At 38.2% G+C, this 22,184-nt stretch overlaps 2 protein-coding genes and 1 long non-coding RNA gene across 5 annotated transcripts in view; 1 reads left to right on the forward strand and 2 right to left on the reverse strand.

The window, feature by feature from the left end:
• The window catches only part of grapa (GRB2 related adaptor protein a), a 32,203-nt gene extending 25,795 nt beyond the window's left edge, over positions 1-6,408 (reverse strand). The window contains exons 1-2 of the mRNA XM_077558960.1: positions 6,097-6,408; positions 623-720 (exon numbers count right to left, since the gene is read on the reverse strand). Coding sequence (XP_077415086.1) covers positions 623-720; positions 6,097-6,174 — 176 coding nt within the window. The 5' untranslated portion in view covers positions 6,175-6,408. The remainder of the gene's footprint in view (positions 1-622; positions 721-6,096) is intronic.
• Positions 6,409-12,102: 5,694 nt separating this feature from the next.
• LOC144043225 (uncharacterized) lies at positions 12,103-13,962 on the reverse strand. The gene is made up of 2 exons (XR_013291067.1): positions 12,833-13,962; positions 12,103-12,528 (listed from the first exon to the last, which is right to left on the reverse strand). It is a non-coding gene; the product is annotated as an uncharacterized LOC144043225 (long non-coding RNA).
• A 111-nt stretch (positions 13,963-14,073) lies between these two features.
• Positions 14,074-22,184, forward strand: part of epn2 (epsin 2) — a 30,687-nt gene continuing 22,576 nt past the window's right edge. For 2 of the 3 annotated variants that reach the window (XM_077556571.1, XM_077556572.1), the window contains exon 1: positions 14,074-14,253. The gene's annotated coding sequence lies outside the window, so the exon portion shown is untranslated. The remainder of the gene's footprint in view (positions 14,254-22,184) is intronic. The other variant, XM_077556573.1, reaches the window with a different exon arrangement.

The following is a 22,184-nucleotide window of genomic DNA, read 5'->3' on the forward strand; positions in this document are numbered from 1 at the left end:
AAAACAAATTCTCACAATAGCACAGATCACTGCAGTCAGACACATAAGAAGATCCAGGATGGAGAAGAATTATGATCTTTTTGAAGTTATTTTAAAACACCGTTGCTAAAATTAAACATTAAACATCAACACCTGGTGGCTGTATTTAAAGTAGTCAGTTGTAAGTTGAATTCCTCCACCTAAACATATGCGCTGACAAAGATCCTTTCCTCTCTATTTCGTCAAAGGAGCTCCAATTTATGTTCTTTAACAAGACGGAGCCTGCTGTAATGTTGTCACTTTAGCATCTGTCGCCGAAAAACTAGCAGCCCATCTGGTGTGAGACAAAATGATGGAAATGCATTGTGTACCAGCAACTACACACCAACACGCACACACTCGCAACTGCAAAGTGTGAGATTACGTAAGTGAGCGTATGAGTAGGACGAGTTTGTCTTATGCTGGGATGCAGATGTCCAAACCGGAGCAGAAGATGCCTGGAGCCGCAACACTCGCACGCGCTCACACATGCACGCACACTAATGAGCTGTTCCGATAAAACCATCGCTACATATGTGGAGTCTGTTTAGCTGCTTTACTGATGCATTGTGTGCGCGTGTGCACGTGTGCTGCATGAACTCACGCATGTGGCCGCAGGTTGATATAGTTTTTGGGCACAAAGCCTTTTCTGTTGTGGAGCTCAGCTGTGTACCAGTTGGGATCATCCTCCATGTTGGTGATCTAGAGACAAGTCACACAAAGAGATGAAATATTTGCGCATTATGATGTCCACTCAGGCTATTATTGCTGGGTTAAAGGTCACTGTCAATCATTCTCTTTTTTTTCTGGCCTCTTCTCTCTGTCTTCTGTTTGGTTTGAGAATAGCAAAAATGCCAGAAAAAGTCATTCAAATTCCATCCAGTTTCAACATAGCTTGTCCTCATCAGGTCATCTTACGATGCACAAAAGGCAAAGTACACGCTGGACTGGTCGCCAGTCATTTACAGCATTCTAACCTCAGTTATTCTATTTTTATTTGATACTGTTCATGCGAGACCTTTGCTTATAATGATACAAATTGCTGACGTGGAAAGAAAATTTGACATCAACGTTATAGCAGCAGCTAATACAGTACACTATCTGGTAACATGAGACGGCCACTAATAGTGATGGCATTTGACAGTACCAAGGAAGGTTTAGCTTACATCCAATTATATATAAGAGCAAATGCAGTAAATTTGAAGAATTTTGAATATATATATATATATATATTTAAGACATTTTGTACGGAAGCGTATTGCATTCACTTGAAAAAAAAACGTTTGTTTGGGGAGCTTTGTATTTTTTCTGTTTTATTGAATATTTTTCCCCATTTTTTTTGAGCATTTTTTTTTCTGTTTAAAAAAAAAATCCTCTGTTTTTCCGAGTAATTGTTTTCTGTTTTTCTGAGTAATTTCCCCCTGTTTTATAAAATAGTAATTTTTCTGTTTTTTTTCTGAATATTTTTTTAATGGGTTTTCCCCTCACAGATTAGAGAACAAACCCCAATACAGTATACACATTCATTCCTTTGAGAGCCAGTAAGTAAACATGACCATCTTATTGCATATGGAGGTATGCGGGAAAGTGTCTGCTTCCGCTATTAGCGAGTCTGCAACAAGTCACTTGAAGTTCAGAGGTTAAAAAAAAAAAAAAAAAAACTATTACTTTTTATTATTTATTCTAATATTTTTTTTAGTTTTTTGGAATATTTTTTCCCCCTGTTTTTTTTTTTAATAATTCCCCCCCCCTATTTTTCTGAGTAATTTTTCCTCCTGTTTTTCTGAATATTTTTTTGACCGAAAAAAATATTCAGTAAAACAGAAAAAAATATTCAGAAAAACAGAGAATGAAAAAAAAATGCTCAAAAAACAAAGCTCCGCCCCAAAATTAGTCAGAAAAAGAGTTGTTGTTTTTTTTTTTCCAAATGAATGCAATACGCTTCCGTAATTTTGGGATGTTTGGTATCACTTTTTTTTTTCCTGACCGATACAAGTACTTGTTCTCAACTCTGGAGTAGTCAGCAATATGGATACCAAGTACTGATACCACAAGTCATTTTCATACATAAAAAAAAAAATAAAAATTTAAAGTAAAAAATAACAGACCATTTTAAAGAAAGGCCCAAAAATCCCAATATAGCATTTTCCCTTAAACTTGCATGAAATTAATGGCAACTTTCTATTCTTCTAATTTTTAGTTCCTGATCATAAAAAAGGCCACATGAAGGTGCTCGATACCCCTAGTTAATAGTTGTAATAGTATACCAGTATATGAGTGTACTATGCTATTATAATTACCTTTCTTCACTGATTATCTGGGATAAGTCATACTGTTCCATGTTTGTTATCGTGAGGTGCTTATTCTACTATATAATATTATGACCTGAGTTGGTTATAAGTTTGAGCTCTGATTATCCTTGTTACTCCTTTTTTTTGTGGTGAAATATAGGGGCTGAGCAAAACAGAAGAGCTTTGCTTCGTTCTTATTTCACCTTACAGCTCAAGTCTAATCCTCCATGTTGAATCAGTGAAATTGAAATGATTTCTCAATCAAACATCAAACTCGACCCTGATGGGGAAAACTCAAAGCGAAGTTGATAGAAAAGGCCATCAAAAAGCTGTTTCTCCCCAGCTTTCGCAAGTCCATTTCAAGCACCAATTATTTGAATGAAACTGTAAATGTGCATTTAGACCACTTTGACATACTGCAGAAGTGCAGATTGATGTGCTGCTCTCAGCTGGCACTGCTGTTCAATCAACCCTTAGCATTTCATGTCTGATATGTGACGCTTTTCTAAGAAAAGAAAAAAAAAGGCGCAGGTGTAAAAATAGCATCTTCCTCTCTGGTTTTCTCACCTCACACACAACGCTCACTCTTCATACTTTTTGCTTTGCTTCTTATTTCCAAGCAGGAAAATGTTACAGAGCTAAAGAGAAGAGTTTTGTGATTAGGCAAGCGTCCATTCATCATGTCACCTTGAACACTCACAAGGGTGACAAAGATAAATTTGATAGAAAGCAGTTCTTGTTTTTGTTTTTTGTTGTTTTTTTATACCCCTGTTGGTTGTTTGGGATATATGTGATTATTAGCATGATAAACATGAAAATACACCACTGATTTCAATGATTTCGGACAGGTGGGTAGAGAGGTACAGTAGCTAGAATGACATACCTAAAGGAGACAGATTTTCATAACCCCCTTTGAAACTAGGCACGGCACATTCAAAACAACTTCCCTTTTATACTTGTAGCAATGAGAATAAAAAAATTTTGTTTTGAGCTATTCTTGTGCTTACATGCAGACCACACTCTTGACTGAGTTCTGAAATGTATTGACAACCTTGCTAATGAATGTGCAACAAATGTGAACACAATTCTCCCTAATTTAAAAAAAATATTATTATTACTGACTAAATTGTATAATATCTCCTTGGGAGACCTGAAGTTGACATGAGCCCTTTATAAATGTTTACAAACTCCAATCTCCCTTTGTTTCTATTAGAGCAACACTGTTAATGAGAGTTGAATCAGAATGATTACTCATTTCCTCTCCATCTACCCCCCCCGCCCCCCCCTCAAATGCTCATTTTAGTTGTTAATGTGTATTAAGTTTTCCAATAATGTACAGTATTGGCATACACAAGTGAAGCACATGCAGAAGATCATACTAGTAAAAGTGAAAAACGGGTCAGTTAATAAGACAATGATTTACTATGTTTATTTGAGCACATGAGATATTGTCGGAACTGAATTGGTAGACTTTAGAAGGGTTTTCATTTGGAGACCTACCACACAATCAAAAGCAAACTGCGATGCCAATTTTCACTTTTATTTTTTACTGCTTGGAGAACAATAGATTTTTATTTCTGGGGCTTTGTGTCCAACTTGGCCATGGAAATACAACTCCACCCCCTTAACAAGGCTATTTTAAAATTGTGAATCGACTTTCCTTCCTACCTTACTAATGCTTTGCCACACTGCACACCAGGACATGGCCAAACTCCAACACAAAAAACAAATTAGCTCTTCTGGGACAACAACAACAAAAAAGGATTTCTGACTCTATAAAAAGACAATAAGAACGAACAGCAACCCATTCACAACGCAGTATGACAGTCAGCAAAAAGGGGACGCAATATTCATGTTGTTGCATTTGACCGAGATCTGAACCCGACCTGTTTTGACTAATGTAGGCAAAACAGATTTTGCAAAAGTTAACTGTGCCACTATTCCCCTAAAACATGAGTCATTGACAAACAGTCAACTTTATGGAGGAATATTATGCTTGTTTTTTTTTACAATTCAAAACAGTTCCCAGGTGTGTAGAAAAGACGTCTGTGACAAACTTTTGTCACAATAGCTCAAAGATCAAGAATTTGACTAACACAAGAATGACTACTTATTGATTTGTGTGACTAAAAACACGAGTACCCCATAATGATAATAAATGCCTCAATTATGTTTTCTCTTGAGGAGGCAACACTTTTTCACCGAGTCATCGAATTACTATTGAACATTAGCGCAGATCTGTTTACAAAATGCCATGTTTTTGTGACATAAAAATCAAGACCATGACAAATCATTTCAAAACTTTTCACAATTAATGTGACCAAGAATGTGCAAAACTCAATTGAAAAAAAATATATTTTAGAAAGGGGAAGTAAAAATAAACAGCTGAGATAATGTGATTGCAAAAGTGTGCACACCCTCTAATGACTGGGGATGTGGCTGCGTTCTGAATTAACCAATTACATTCGAACACATTAAATCAGAGTCAGCACACTTCTGCCACCATTTTAAAGTGCCTTTGATTGAACGCAAATAAAGTTCAGATGATCTAGCAGCTAACATTTCTGTTTACAGCACAAGCTATGGTCCACAAATACTGCGGCTTCCATAGCATCACAGAAATCTCATTGTTGAAAATGATCAGTCAGGAGAAAGGTACAAAAGAATTTCCAAAACATCAATTATAGAAGGGACAACAGTCTAATGTCTGTTCATGTCATCACGCAGCCGAACTGCCAAGTCATGGGCTGAAAAACTTGAGTGGGGGCAATAGTAAGGTACGAGAAAATTCTGAACATCTTGTTCACAGACACATTTTCGAAAATAGGTGTCTCACAAAATATTGACTTGGTTGAGTAATCTCACATTTGATGGATGGGCAGCCACTGTCTATACATAGAGGCTCTTTCCAATCGTCTCAACCACTGAAGTTTGACTATGTTTTGATATGACGACCCACCCACCATGGAACTGACTTCACATCCTATTGTGATTAGATATGATTAGACAGAACACAAGGGCACTGGAATGTAGCGCCCACTTTGGTCCTATCTATTGCATTGAAGACGATTCGCTTCCCATGTTCAATTTTAAAAATCAAACAAAAATGGGGGGGGGGGGTGGGCGAAAACAGCTTTACTCATCATTATATGTACTATTAATCTTGCCCATTTAAAAATAGATAGACATAGGATATTTCAAATGATTTTTTATTTTATTATTTCTTTTTCAATGCAATTATGTAATTTTTGTCTCGGTCAAGGTGACTGAGCTGAGTGATGGGGCAAGTGCCCGAGCGCCCTCTATTAAACAGCTGGCACTGCTATGACAACAATGATGATCAGCTTTTTTGCAACATAGCCTCACATTTGGCTCTCATCCACTCATGCCCAATAAAATGGCACGTATGGAGTACTTGCAAGCTTTGTACAGTAGTTGATCTAGTCTAGTAAATGCCAAACTTAAGATCATCTTGATTCATTGCCCTCTGCCCACTATGGTGAGGCTTTCAAATCCAGCGGCTTGATCTCTTCTTGTCCCTTACAATTGTGCGAGCCCTGAACAGCTGGCATGTCACAAATCTAGAAAGAAGTGCCCCAGCTGTGCAAGAAATGCATTTAACAGTTCTTTTAAAAAATAATGACTATATCAAAAAGCACAATGGCTTCCCTAGTCAACAATCCCATAAGTTTGTGGAGTTTCTTTATACAGCGACTAGTTTTATGCAAACATTTGTCAACTTGTGTATGAACAGATACAAAAAATATTTTTTTTTTTCCTGCCTTACCTTTAATAACTCTCCTTTGTTGAAACTGAGTTCATCGCCCTCGGTGGCACGAAACGTATACAGTGCCACTGCTTCCATTCTGAAAACCCCCAGAGCGCGCACACCCTCTCTCACACACACACACACACACAGTCGAATACTTCCACAAGTGTTCCACAATGATTGGGTAATACAAAAACAAAACTTAAAGAGGATAATCTGAAAGAAGAGGAGATGGTGCCCGGTCTGTCTGCGTAGTAGAAGATGCGTGAGCTCAGAGAGAGGAAAAACACAACTGGCTGCTGCTCAGCAACACACTACCATGAGTAACATTCGGAGAGAGAGCGAGAGAGCGCGAGAGAAAAAGAGAGAGACCGCACACAGGATAAGAGAGTGGGAGGCACTTCTTCCTGTGTATGAACATTGATCTCATCGGGTTTGTGGTTTGTGTCTACGCATAGCTGGATGTTGATCTCTTGACGCATGTGCATCTTTTCATAAAAGCAAGACTTAAAGTTTGTTATCCTCCTAAAAGTATGCACCCAATGGTGAAAATTGAAGCATCACGTTTGTGCTCATATGACCGCATTGTGGTGAGCTCATGTAAAAGACAGGGCATCCAAACATCAGATTATGGTTAAATCCAGTCATTAAAACAACATAAATCTACATGAAAACAAACCAAACTCACACAGTACACTGAAAACAAAGTAAGATAATACAACTGACTTTTTTTTTTTATATCATGTTAAATGGACCTGGAATTGATGAACCGATAAAACAAGAAAGGTTTTGTTGAATATTTTCAGATTAATATATCACAAAAATTAAATGAATGGGAGTCCATTTCCACACTTTCTATAATTTATTCAAACCGATACGCTCAATGGACTCCACTAGAGAAAAACACACCGAGCCATATGGATTCATTGCATATGTGGATGGCACGGCTCAGTGGAAGAGTGGCTGGTGTGGGTTCAATCCCTGTCCCCTGCGGCCCTAATTGTGTCCTTTAGCAAGGTACCTGACCCCTAATTGCATCATCAGTATCTGAAAGAGGAGTCATTAGTGTTCAAGTTATTTGAGTGCGTTGTGGGTGGAAAAGCCGCGCTATACAAGGGAAAGGCCATTTACCACTTGCTGTCCTTCCAGACATGAAATCATATATAGTGTGATCAAATATTGTAATAAAGCCACTGTAAGGCCAACATCTGTTTAATTTTACAGCTGTGTCCACTTCGTAGTTGTGACTTCCCGCTGAGGGCCATCATGACGGTGGAACCAAATACACGTTTAAGCTGCACAACAAATTGATAGATTGCTAGTTTTGAAATCAGAAGTCATGGCTTTTTTTTTTTTTGTTTAATTGTTCAAGTTACCATGAAAAGGGTAACAAAAACATAATCTTGCAAAATCTCAATGCTATTTATTACACATTACAATATCAAATTTTGGTACAAAGCGTCTTGGAAGTTAACACACATGATTTTTTTTTTTTTTTTTTTTCAGGAGAGCTCAGTATTGTTCATTCGATTTGACATCATCATTGCTCTCCTTTTTTTTTAAAAAACAAACAAATAAATTTAAAAAAATTAATAAATGTTTTTTTTTTTAAATATATATACATATATATATACATATACACACATATATATATATATATATATTTTTATTTTTTTGTATGTGGGTGAGTGTGTATGTGCATGTGTGTGTGTGTGCGTGTGCGTGCGAGCGTGTGTGTATTCATCAGTTCACCTAAAGCCCATTAAAAAAAAATCCCATACTAATAATATAATATAATAATAAATTGCCAAATGCAGAAACATCAATGCAAGTTATCACGATGTAGTGGCTCTCGCTAACAGACAGAATTAAGTAACCAGAATTAGGTTAAAAAATTCTATATACGTAGACCATGTTTCTATAAATTTTGATATTTGGTTTTTATTTGAGGCAGACATTTTTTCCATTAAAATGTGATTTATGAGGAGGTTAGACCATTGGTCGATATTCAGAGTTTGTTTATTTTTCCAGTTAACAAGAATTGTTTTTTTAGCGATAGTAAGGGCTACAAGTGTAGATTGAAATTGTTTATGTGGTAAGTCAGTTGTTGTTAGGTCGCCTAGCAAACACAAGTTTGGAGATAAAGGTATCCTACAGTCCAAAATAGCGGAAAGTTTTTCTAAGACTTTAGTCCAGAATCTAAGACTTTAGTCCAGAAGTAAACACATGTACACATGATTTTTTCTTATCTTCATGGGCCACATAAAATGATGTGGCGGGCCGGATCTGGGCCTCGGGCCTTGAGTTTGACACCTGTGGTTTAAAATCAAACAAGGATTTTCTACACTACCTGCATAGTGGCGGACCGAAACAAAAACACAATCACATTTATTCAAGATTCCTTCATCCATTTTCTATATCGCTTGATTAGCGATACACGTGAGTTGGAGCCCATTCCAACCGACCCATTCCAGCTGAGGGTGGGGGAGTACACTGTGAGTGGTCACCTGACAATCACAGGGCACAACCACTATGTTTAGAGTCTTCAATTAAACCAATTATGTAGGCTTTTGGAATGAAGGAGGAAGCTGGAGTCTATAATGAATGTGTTTAGCATATTTTAAATATATATTTCAATTAAAAAGAAAACATTTTGATGTTGGGGGGGTTGGCATCCCAGCTCCTTGCTATTGTGCTTGCTCATACTGGGACCTCTTAAATCTATCCGAAAAGATGCCTCAGATATATTTAGTTGCCATATATTCTACATGCTACATAAAATAGAATGAATTGTGCTGAATATTTCATGATGGCAGAGCGCCAGCAATGTGTCTGCCACACTGTCAGTGAGTGAGATGTACTGTTGGTATGCATGTGTGAATCCAGCAGCCGGCACAGGTTGAGTGGACTGATGGTTGATCTCAGCTTGCAGTCACTTTCTTGCATGAAGACCCCCTGGCGTTGTTGAGAAAGTGCTCTTTAAATATTTGAAAGGACATTCTCAAGATCAGACAGCAATGCACAAATTCTCGTGAGCATTTGGGACAAATATAAAATGATCATTCGTCCAGCATCACGAGACGAATCCCAAAACAATGTTGAGGTTTGTAGCAACACAATACACACACAAGATGAACATAACAAACACCTAACTAAAATGATGGCAACAGTTCATGATGTTACAGCTGCAAAATCTATATACAGTATATACAGTATATCATAGTTCTCAAGTATTTACATGATTATCATATACTGTACATACTATTTAAGTACATCCTTATTTGTCCATAGTATTTGAGTAATGGACCTTTCAACTGCAGCAAGGCTTGGCATAGTCTTAAATTAAACATTAGACAGAATTGACTCTTTTCTTGAAATTGCTTATTAATCACTTCAAAATTCCACACTCTACTCAATCATGACTAAGCGAGATGTGAGTCCAACAATTGAATTATTGATTAGAGGACAGTGCACTAGTCGCTGATGGGTGTTTTGGTACATTTGCCTGTTTTGGGTGAAGGTACCGTGGGTTCGGTTCCCACTCGGTGATGGTGTGAATGAATGCTTGTCTTTCTGCCCTGCGACTGACCCGCAACCACTTCAGTGTGTAGTACGCCTTTTGCTTGAAGTCAACTGCAACACACCTGCAACACCGAACAAGATAAGGAGGACAGAGCAATGCATACAGTGTACAGCTGTGATAAACATGTGGCCCAGGGGCCATTTGGGGCCCGCAGTATTATATTTTGTGACCCCCCCCCCCTACTTGACATTAAAGTTTATGTTTTGCTGTGTCATTACCTCAACACATTCACTGCCATTGACAGCTATAGACGTCAAAAAATCATTTGAAATATTTCTATTAGTTTAACATTTTTTTTTTCCATTTTTGTTAACAAGAGTATGAAAACCTAGAAAAATGTGTTTTTGTACATTTAGAACAGATATAAAATGTGTGATTAATCATGAGTTAACTCGTGAAGTCATGCGATTAATTATGATTACAAATTTTAATCGCCTGACGCCCTAATTTTTAATAATCTTTTCTTAAACTAAATTAATAAAAAATAATAATCTTTCTTTTCTTTTTTTAAAGAAAAGAAAAATTTAAAAATTAGGGGTGTCAGGTGATTACAATTTTTATTCGTAATTAATCGCATGACTTCACTAGTTAACTCACGATTAATCACAAATGTTATATCTGTTCTGATACAATTAAAAAAATCTAGGTTTTCATACTCTTGTTAACAAAAGTGGGAAACAAATGTTAAACTAATAGAAAAAGTCCAAATGAATTTTTGACGTCTATAGCCGTCAATGGCAGCGAATGTGTTAAGTGACTTTTCTTTTGTTTTTTAAAAATCATATAGCTCAGATTCATTACAGCTTTCGGCAAAGCATAATTCTGAAGTGACACCAAGTGGTAGGAAAAGATATCCTGTCACCCAATTCCAATGAAGTCTTTTCAAACTGACAGTGAAAAGGAAGGTTGGCGATGAGAACAAAGAATTTCAAGGGAAAAACAGGACTTGGAATTTTGTGTTGTTGTTTTTAGCTCAGTGGCTTACTGGCATGTCTTGATTGTGCAGGTAAAGTTGTGGTGCAAAAATAAAATAAAATAAATGTTATTACTCAACGAGACATAAGGAGCAGTGTGCAAAGTAGGCTACCCAAGGAGATGAGAGGACCGGGTCACCAATCTCGTGAATATTTACCGTATTCATTTATCAATCAATAAAAAATGGGAAGATTGGATTAATTGCGCTCTTTTAAATAATTTTTTTCAGGATAATGTTTTGAAACCATCAATACATTACATACATAAATACAGTGTATAACCGTCTGTGCTATTAGATGTTGTGGGCAGGTGTTTTGATTCAACATGACACAGCAATTTAGAAGCACATCATACAAAAAGTTGTTGTATGTAATTTGTTTAAGAGTTAGTAGGCAATTATTTACCCCCTAAAATGTTTTTTATACTAATTACTGGTTATTTACATTGTGTGTGGAAATCCCACTAAATTCCAATTTTGTCCAGGTTTTTGAACGCACCCCCCCCCCCACACACACACACACCCTCCCCCTCAGTCTTTGAAATGCACCAAGCAGTTAATTGCCATATTGTGGGGTTTATGTGCTCAATGGCTGTTAAGGAGAACTGTAGAAAAGTAGAGAGAGCGAGGACAATGTGTCCAGGAAATCCCACAGCAGCTGTTTGCTTTGAGTCCGCCGTGAGAAGCCTTTCTCAGGGTGCTGAAAGGGTGAAGAAAGAACAACATAGGAGGAAGTTTTCAAGGTCCAAAAACACAAACACATCATTCATCTGCTCCCCTACTGAGAAACTTAGCAAATCACTTTTATGTTGGTGATGATTTGGCATTGTGGTTTGCAACATTTAAAGTGTTGTTGTTCTGAGACTGAGTGACATATTTTCTTCTCTGATCTTACTCAAAGGAACAGGTGATGCCATAAAAACATTTTGTCTTAAACGACAGAAAATGCTTTGTTTAGCTTTGATTGTGAGGTCATATCAATTAGATGTTCTCCGTCCACGTTACACTCTCTTTAGGTGCGTTTGGGTAACTAATGTTTTGGCCTGTGAGAACACCGTTTTTGACTTTCGTAAATAACCTCGTTATTTTCACATCACACCTAAAACCTGTGAACTGTAAGGTTTTTTCCCCCCTTCATTCAAAACTAGTACACGCCTGAACTCTACTGGTTGAAACTGGAGGTGCGTGCTAGTTGAGCAGATAAACTCCATATAATATGCCATAAAATGGTATTTCGGGTTAATGTGAGTTTGCCCATTTTAACTCAAGTCCAAATGTGCTTTTGAATTAAACATTAAACACAGTCTCACCTCGAAGAGAGTACAGAAGATATTTTTCCAAAATATTCTAGACAATGAATCACACACAGCTCAGAGTGTATTTCAGAGCTGGATGTTTGATATGTTAACAATTCCTTAACAATAAAGACACCATTACCCTAAAAAAGTCATTTGAAAACGAAGAAAGCTCATTTGTATTTAATTTTATTCCTTGTGTCACATAAATATTACATACAATTGTTGGCGATCAGGTGGTTATTTCCAATTACTGTTCAGCAAGAAACCAATGTACGTTTGTAAAAATAAAAAATAAAAAACTTGTCAAAATCAAAATATATTGAATGGAATCACAGCTCTAACAGTTAGTGATTTTTTTCTTTCTTCCTTGATTGCCCCTTCACGCAGGAAGATATCCAGTCATAGCTCCGGCCACTTTTACACTGTCTATTCATAGAACCTGATTGAAATATTATAGACTATTTTTGTGTGTGTGTGTCTCAAACATATCAGTGCCGCCCTGATGCTGAGACATGATCAGACACATGCAGTGGAAAAAAACTGAGGGATGGAATGCTGCCCTGCAATGTTTTCCAGACTCACGCCACCCACCGCACCTGCAACACACACAGGATATTCCAGACCATGGCATACTAACGTGTCTTTTATCTCATAGTTGCTGATGCTGCTATTTGTTGGGAAATGACATGAAGAGATACTCTTGTGTTTTCCCAAACACAGCCACTAAACAGGTTAAACAAAGCAGACCAGGAAGTATGTCATTTTCCAACCAGAGCAACAATCAGAGTAAAAGTATAAGTACAGACTCAGAAATGTAGGCCATGTGTTTTTTCCGAATCAAATTTTAGAACCCAGAATTTGATAGTTTTTAGGATGTCAGGAAACACATTTACCACAAACCTTTCGTGGGATTGACACAATGCCCTCAAATAAGGTCATGGATGGGGAATATCTTGTTTCTCGGGAGCTGTTGCGTCATCCTCAATGCTCTCTGGTTAATGTTCCTCCCTGCAAATGTATGTTTTTCTGTCTTAAATCCCAATGATCTCAGTCAATTAATAAAGATCTGAAAGGCAGTCGACTTTACCTCCCCTCTAGCCTTGTTCCCCCCTTTTTATCGTGTCATCATCCACAGAGGATGAAAGAAGCCTTTTGATTAAGTAAGCAGTAAAAAAGTATTTCAAAATAGTTTTGAAATCTACTGAGTGAAAAAGGGTCATTCCATAAAACAAACACACACAAAACGCACAAAATACAGAAACAATCACTGGATGTGGTAAAAAGGGATTTCTACATTATTGTGTTCAAAATACCTAATAGCTCTTGAGCACCCTCTGAAATAGCATTTTTCGTTTGTCGATCACCCAGCCTTGGCTCCAGGGAGGATACACAAAATAGAGGCATAGATAATCTTTTTTTGTCTGTGTTTACATTCAAGTTTGTTTTTGACCAGTTAGCATTGCAGCTACTACTCACGCTGACCGCATAGTCTTTTCTTATTTTTAATTGTATCTTCTGTTATTCTTAACATTGTATTTGTATGTTTTTAACAGTTGTTGTAAGGTGACATACGCTGACCATACCTGCATCGTCTTTTCTTATTTTTAATTGTATCTTGTTGTTCTTAACATTGTATTTGTATGTTTTTAACAGTTGTTGTAAGGTGACATTGATTGTCCAGAAAGGCGCCTATAAATAAATAGTATTATTTCATATGAGCAACGATTTGCAACTCCATCCATTTTCTGAACCGCTACTGTTACTGTTGTTACTGTTACTGTTGAGTGTACTGTACTTAAAATAAATAAATAAAAGTCCAATCGTTTCCCCCATATTCAACAACACTTTTGAAATATAGTACACTGCCTCAGTAATGATTTAAGTAAACTTCCAACTACTGGTAACATGTTTCTACTCTTTTGAGACATATTCAGTCTGTGCTTGTCTTCTTGAAACAAGCTGACCATGCTCACGTAATGTTTCATTGACGGCTGGCTGGGTTGACATGGCTTGCAGGGAAGGAAGGAAGGAAGGAAGGAAGGTCTTTTGTGCGTGAGTCAGGCCGCGTCGGTCACACCCATTACAGGCTCTCCCCCTCCCAATTCGCCCGCCATGTTCTGGAGGAGGGGAAACCTTTAGCCTGCCGTTAGCATTAGCAACACTTCGGCTAGGCGGAGGCGCAACAAGCTCGCCGCAAATAAGTACACTATCTTGATTTCCCACCCCCTTTTTTTTCTTTTAACCTCTGGAATTTGGGGGAGACGTTTAGGGGTTTACAACCCTGGACTCACATTTAAGTCCCACTCAGTTCGATATATACGGTAAGATACCGCCTGTTTTGAATACGTAGAGGAATTATTTAGACGTTTTCCAGAGTTCCGTAATCCAGTTTTCAGTGGTGATGTCTCCACCGTGCACCCGTATCAGCTATTAGTAAATTTGCTACATAGCTTAGCATGCTAGTTGGCTGATTTAGTACAGTTTATGGATCCGATTGAAGGTGCAGACGCAGGGTCTGTTATAATTCCAGTAAAAACTAAGCAAATCGTACGATTTGACGCTGAGTTGGCGACATCTGACGTTGTTTAACCGACTAAAGAGGGGACAGGAGGCTCTGCGGATGGCTAGCTATGCTCCCAACTTTTTTTTTTCTCTCGTCGAAGTATTACAACACTCTGCGTGAATAAAATGTCACTTGGCTCCACTCTCTTGTTTACCGAGGTGTGGACAACAATAAAAGGCGAATCAACATTGGTCTTTCTGATGGCCGTACCCGTATTGAGAATAAAGTTAATAAGCAAGTTAACCCACAAGTTTGCTCGCAACCTGCTAACATTAGTGCTAACCGATAGTTAGCATCTAGCCCGTTTCGACTGAGATTTCGCAAACTTCGAATTTACCCACACAGAATATATTTATTGTCGAAATACAGTACGTGGGCGTGTGAGTGAGCTAGTTCGTGATTATAGGAAACTAAAGCTACGTCAGTGACTGGTTAGAGATCAACACGTCAGTTCAAGGAAACGCTGTGATTTGTTCTATTTATTTACAGCATCGCGTTTTTTTCAGTTTCCTATCGATTCGTATGCTTTCCAATAATGGATGATGATGATCTCACATTTTCTTCCACTGCCCTTTGTTGTCATTTTGCGTCATTGGTTTAGCATGACAGTACTCTGCCAGGGCGCTGTCTCTGTACAGTACTAGTTAACTGAATTTGTACACAATAGTGTGGCTCCGCCTCGATTATTGTATGTGGCTCACTGTGTCGTGGCTATGGATTGAGCCGGTGTGCATGTTGTCATAAAGAGGGGTGGTAGAATGAGCGTCATCATTGTTGTCATCTCAAGCATGACCGTTTATCAGAGGATAAGGAGATTCAAGGCTGGACCGATCAGGACGTAGCATACGTCAAAGTTCATCCATTTGATTCAATCATTTTAATAATTACTACTTTGATGATTTAGATTATGAATCATGCCTCACGGCAGAGTAGAGGAACCCACATCCTGTTATGTTTGAATTTAGTAATTGGGAACTAACTGGAAATCGTGACTTTATATGTGTGTGAAGAAGTCATGCTCATGAGGGATGTGCAGACCAGCATTTTGTTTTCCTAACATTATCAGCTTTTCATCACATGCCTTGCAGCTCTGTCATGGTAGACCAGTTTTCAGTGTGCGTGTACCGTTATGGGAAAAAGAGCTGGTAGTACTTTCAGCAGAGTTTGATTTGCATATAATTATTTATTTGCAATAAAAACCTTCTGAAAACTAACAAACCTGTGACATTTCTGCAAGAAAACATTCAAGGAAAGAGCTTTGGTTAAGATTGCTAGTGTTTTATATATATATATATATATATATATATATATATATATAATATATATTTTTTTTTACTACAGATGTTAACTACTTATACGGAAATACTGAGTAACTGTGATTAACAAAGGATTATTTTAACCTATTTTGATTTTAGGGCCCAACTGATTAATCGAATGGCCGGTGATTATAACCGGCTGCTTATTGCCCTACACATCGGCCAAAACAATCAGCCAATTGGGCCAAAATATTTTCCCCTTAAAACGTTATAATCAAAGAAAAGCGAAGTTTCCGACGTTGTGAAAGTACCCTGAATACCCCATTTTGCTCGCGTAGCATTAGCAATTAGCAAGTGTGTGGCGTATGTTATTCTAGTTATTCTGTTGTCATTAAGCATTCTTTAAGCTGTTTACTAACACCCAGTTATTTACCTGTAAAACTAAACACACAACAATAAGAACTACATCCACTATATATTTAAATACAAAACATGCTTTGTTTTTAAAACAGCGCTAGCCTAGCGCTAATGCTAAAAGTGAAGGGAGGATCTAGGGCTAGGCGATACATTGATTTTGTGAATTAACTTGAGTGTTTTGTTGTGGACGATTAAAAAAAATTAAAACATTTATGTTTTTTTCCCTCAGCCCGCGGCTGTCGCCCACATGGGCTTCCGTAGCTTTAGCTCTGCCAGTCGTTTCCTCACACACTCCATACGGGAGGAACTCAACAACAGCAAACAAACTCCCGCTAAATACAAACTAACAGTTTACTATGTTACCGTGGAGGAGTCATTTACACAAGGAAGCACGTATGATAAGAAAGGGACACAATAAGAGCGATCACCAAAGCGAACACGTTGCACCTCGCTAATAAGACTCAATTTCACCACAAACGGGAGAATTTTGGCGTGACTGGCAACTCAAATGCTACTTTTGCTCTTAACGGCTCCAATATTGGTCAATCGCCGGAGCGAGGAACTCTTTAGCCTGCTGTAATTGGATATTTTATCCTGATTACTTATAGACATTTACAGGCTTATGTGAATAGCACAAATGTGCACGTTTATGTCGCTGCGTGGTCGCAACATGTTCGCTATCTCGTCAAGACGGACTCGCCTTGCAAGCACTTACCGATATTAAAGACAAGCTTACTTTCACTAGCTGTGTCCATAACACTTATCAGCCTCTGCGTCGTCTGCGACATAAAATCCTTATGAAATGTAGTATAGTGGGCTGGTAATGCTGATAACAGCCTATTTTCAGTGACAAAACAAATTGAAAAGTGAAGGGAGATCTATAGAAGGGGGTGAACTTGGTGAAGCGGACTAATCACGGTATAATAGCCGATTTACGGCAGGCCAAGACTTTCTTACACCGGGGGATAAACATATATAAAATAAAAGGTTAATGCTTAGATTGAAAATGAGTAATAAAAATGCAAGAGGCTTGAATTTCACATAATATTTACTTTACAACATAATTTGTACTTGACCAAAACACTTATGTTCAACTGTTCAAAGTTCACGGATGAATGGGCATCATGACGCTACGAGGACACTTTTGAGTAGTTGAGCAGCTCTAGCAGTAGTATAAATACTAGTTTTGAAATCACAAATTTGAGTTTTAATCATGATTTCAATCTCAATCAAATAATTGTGGTTGCTGATTTTTCCAGCCTAATTATGTACTCTAACCATAAACAAATACAGCAGGTGTAAACCAGGAAGTGGTTTTATGGTGACGCATAAATCTATACAATAACCTTGTATACTTCATAAAATTTGTTGATAAGGTCGTACTATGAACTTGTCATTTAAAGCAGTTAAAATCTTAATAGCGAAAGTTTGTGCATAAGGGACACCCATTGAAAGGAATGTGGGGATACTTTTATGCATTATATATCTATTTTTAAATAATCGGCAGATTAATCGTTAATCTGTGTTTTTTTTCTGCCAAAAATCGGTATCGGCATCAGCCTCAAAAAATGCATATCGCTTGGGCCCTAATTGATTTATTGAGTACTGATTCAAGGAGGGAATTTGAATAAAAAGTGTTAAAAAATGGGGAAATTGAGAGTGAATCAATCAAACACATAAACAATCACTGTTTCAATGCTAGTGTTGTGTTGAGCAGTATAACACAATGAATTGTGCGGTAGCCTAATTATGCATAGATTGCAGATGAATTGGCATTGAAATTTGATCACAATTTTAGTGACCAATATGATCAGCTGTCACTATCACAATAGTGCTTAAAAATAGCACACACACAAAATAAAAATCACATACCTACATTCCAAGTAGGGATGCATCAATACTAGAATTGGTGCAGATACTATATGTCTGCACTCTGCAAATTGCTCTGATTAGTGTTGTCACGACACCACAATTTTGACTTCGATACTATACCTGCATAAAATACCTCGATACCGGTACTGAAACGGTACTTCGACAAAACTCTAAAACATCAGTAAAAGCAGCAAACTAAAAACTGACAAAATAACTTCAAAATATTTTTATATTTATTATTAATTCAAAAATATTGGGATGTATATATGTTAATTTATGTACACACTGTATATATGTATGTTTATACTGTATGTGCTTTCACATTGCATGCCATATTTTTGAAGTACTGTATTTGACTGCATTTGATATAATCAGTTTTAAATATTGGCAATACAGTGGCACTCCAATGACTCAATGTAACGTTGCTTGAGTGTGCGTGCATGTCTCTGCTATTCTTCATTATGCTCCCAATTAGTCAAATGCGTAATCAAATATTACAAACTGGGAACAAAATAATTCACAGGCCACTTATTTTTAAGGGAAGTGTCAAACATGCGTCACAACCTGTGTCTGTTTCTCTGTCAGTCGTCTGAGCTTTCCCTATGCATTACTGTGATTTCCTACTGTGTGCCTGTTCATTGAACCCACCTTGAGTCCACTGCAGAAATGATTGCTGCTTTTTTTTCTGCTTCGCCGTGAAAAAATATTTGCTCTTTGTTACAAAACATTTCTAAAACTGAAAATTGAAAACCACACGTGTGCTCTTCATGTGTTTATTGAAAACATGCGTAGGCAATGCCAATGCTGTCACGTAGCTTCCACTCTGCTTGCGCGCTCCCGTGGAACTTTAATTAACGCTTCATGCTTTTCAACGAGGAGTGCACGTTCAGCGAGCGCTTCAGTGTGTGAAGCCATTATCCTGCGCCCTCTCGCACACACGCTGAAAGAGGCGTGTCGCTTACTAAAGGCGTTTTCCACATATCGGTAGACAGCCGGCCATGCGTGTATGTTTACCTGCCTTTCATACAGAGTTGGCGGGCTGTCTCGTATTTTTCTCTTTTAAAGTACCGGTACTAAGAAAAAATTATACCGAGCCGTTTTTGACGCCAAAACATCGAGGTACGGTACTGGTTAGGGGTGTGAATTGCCTATTACCCGGCGATTCGATTCGTATCACGATTCATAAGTCACGATTCGATACCGATTAATCCCGAAGCAAATCTATAAATTGATTATTGCGATTTTATTTTATTTTTTTACTCAAATTTAGAAAATACTAATCAGTAAACTTATACATGTACACTGTAAGATTTGTATTAAAAAAATATTCATTTATCTGAAAATTCAGGCTTATAACTGAGCCAGCCACTGCATTTAACAAACAGGTTGGAGTCTGTTGTGTGTTTAAACAGCACTGAAATCAAATATTAAGGCTTAATGTTCCATTAATATAACATTCTTCCATGCTTAATGTGTGAAAGACGTTTTGTTGAATAGTCCCATTAAAAAAAGAATGTTTAAAAATCGATTCGGCCGCATATGGAATCGATTTGAGAATTGCGCGCTGTAATATCGCGATATATTGCCGAATCGATTTTTTTAACACCCTTAGTACTGGTACTAGTTGCAACACTAGCTCTGATACTACAACATCGATACCAGCCTGACATATACCCACTTAGCAGTAGTAACCATGTAGTACCCTTATCAGCTGTATGGAGAGGAGATGCTTTACGGCATGACACAGTAGCATAATTTGCAGCCATCCTACAAATCGGATGATGAACTCTGCTCAGAAGTTGCGGTGGTGGGTTGTCTGGCAAGCTTTGCGTTTTTCAAGTGCCAAAGCCTCCCGGTGCTTCCGTCGTGAAGCTGCGGCGGAAGAGTCCCGGCCAGCTGGGAAAAAAGTGAAGTAAGGGATGTTGTGATTAAGCGTCACTTCAGATGCCCTGCTAACAGTTTTATTTTAGAACTAAAAAGCTCTGTGCTACAATGCTACATTTAAGTGAATTGTTTGGAAAGACTGACTGTAAAAATGAATGCCAAAATGTCTTTAATGACAAGTTGTTACTGTAAAAAGTGTTTTATATGAGTGAAAATGATGCCCAGTTGAAGACAAGTTGTGTCTGTCTGACTGGCATTGCAAATACTGTAACCTAAACTGGATATATAAAGGTTAAATAAATACACAATTTAATTCACAACTGCGCAGGGCTCCAATTCCCCCATTGAAATGAACCCCTCCCAGCGGACCGCCGGACGGGTGCCCCCCGCCCCCGGCGCTGGCTCTGGCCGCGTGCGGACTGTACAGTGAAACTGCGAATGGCTCATTAAATCAGTTATGGTTCCTTTGCTCGCTAAGTTTTTTTTTCTTTCTAAACATTTGTATGGCAAGGTTTTGGAGGGGAAAAAAGAACAAATTGTAGATTGCAACAGTTTATTTGTGCACCTAAAATAAAAAGCCAAAAGCTGGGCTGAATTTTCAGCGCATGTCCGCAACCTGGAGGACGTCTGCCTGGCTGTACATCATTTCTTGTCCTGGCGAGTTCCTGGCTTACAATGTCCATTGTCCAAATAGAAACACAAAATTAATAACAGTTGGCAATACAAGTACTACTAGTTACTGTAAGTAAAATGTCTTACCAACACAGGTGAACACTGAATGAGGGCTGCTGCTTGGTAGCATGATGATGAGCTTACACTTCATGTCCATCCACAACAGCTGTAAATTAAAACACATGCAGAAACACAATGTCTGCATACATTTGCATTTAATCTTCAACAGTTTGGCTTCTTAATATTTATTCCGTTTTTTTTTTATTGTGCAATACATTTTATTTCAATCATTATTGGTAGGGATGCACTGAAATGAATTTCTTTGGGCCGAAACCGAAAATGAGAAATGCTTGGCCGAAACGCCGAATACAAATTATGCCATTTTTTTTTATTACCATTGCATTTATTCTAATTAATTAAAATTATAACATTATTATACAATATTTAGGCCTATTTAGCACGGGCATTTTAACAAAGCACAATATAAATTGAAATGCGTCCACACCACAGACATCAGAGACATGTTGGCGACTGGTACATTAAACACCGCAGGGTGAGCAACTGAGCATTTTCTAGCCGTGCAATTGCACTTTATAGTCAATGTACAGTACTTCGCACGCGGGCACGGATGTGTGCGGTGTGGTGCGGAGGACGCATTTGTTGGCCATTTGGAGCGGGACACGTTGCGGCGCACTTAAAATCGGCACATTCACATATTCAACAACGTTTAAAAATAAATACATTTCTTCGCACCAGCCAATCGGCTATGGGAACGGACTGCAAAGTCACACAGGGCGTCCTGTACTGATCTGTAGTCAACCGGAGATAGCGGTACGTGTTGTTTAAAACTGTTGATAGCAATAGTGCTAACATCAGCTAAAGTATTTAGCACGGCCACCAGAATGCAAGTGAAAAAGTGGAAACGCTCGAGTGGCTCTCATCAAAGGAAAAAAGGAAGGCGCTGCGGGAGAAAGAGTGGCTCACCTGTAGTGCAGTACTCGGCAGCGCTCTCTTTTTTTTGACATAAGCCGCGTTTCCACCACAGGAACTTCGGGGTAAATTTACGGAGGCCAGCCCCGTATGTGCGTGTCTCCACTGCAGGAGCCTTCTCGACCGGGCCACATTTACGTGAACTTAACTCTTTGACTGCCAGACATTTTCAGAAAAGGGATGCCGTGGGTGCCAGCCAATTTAAGCATTTTTGACTGATCTTTCAAGGTCCACAGAAAATTATGTGTTTGGACTATGGAAACACACATACTACCAAATGAAAGATTGGACTCTCATCTTTCATCAGAAAAAAAAGTTTGTTTCTACCTTATTCCGTTTTTCAGTAATCAACAATAGAAAATGGTTAGTTTCACCTCTGTTTTGAAAAAAAAACGTCTTTTAACGTCTTTGGCACTCCTCCATAGGATTTTACTAAACGTTATTTAACGTTTTTGGCAGTCAAAGAGATAAGGATCGGAGCAAAGGTCCTACTCGAAGATAGGTACTCCGTCGGCCTGATAAACAAGTCCCGATCGGACTCCGGCGCTGATTGGCTAAACCTAGGGCAGGATGTGACGCCATCCAAACGCACCACAAA

The sequence above is a fragment of the Vanacampus margaritifer genome, chromosome 2, assembly GCF_051991255.1.
Source record: "Vanacampus margaritifer isolate UIUO_Vmar chromosome 2, RoL_Vmar_1.0, whole genome shotgun sequence".
NCBI classification, from domain to species: Eukaryota; Metazoa; Chordata; class Actinopteri; order Syngnathiformes; family Syngnathidae; genus Vanacampus; species Vanacampus margaritifer.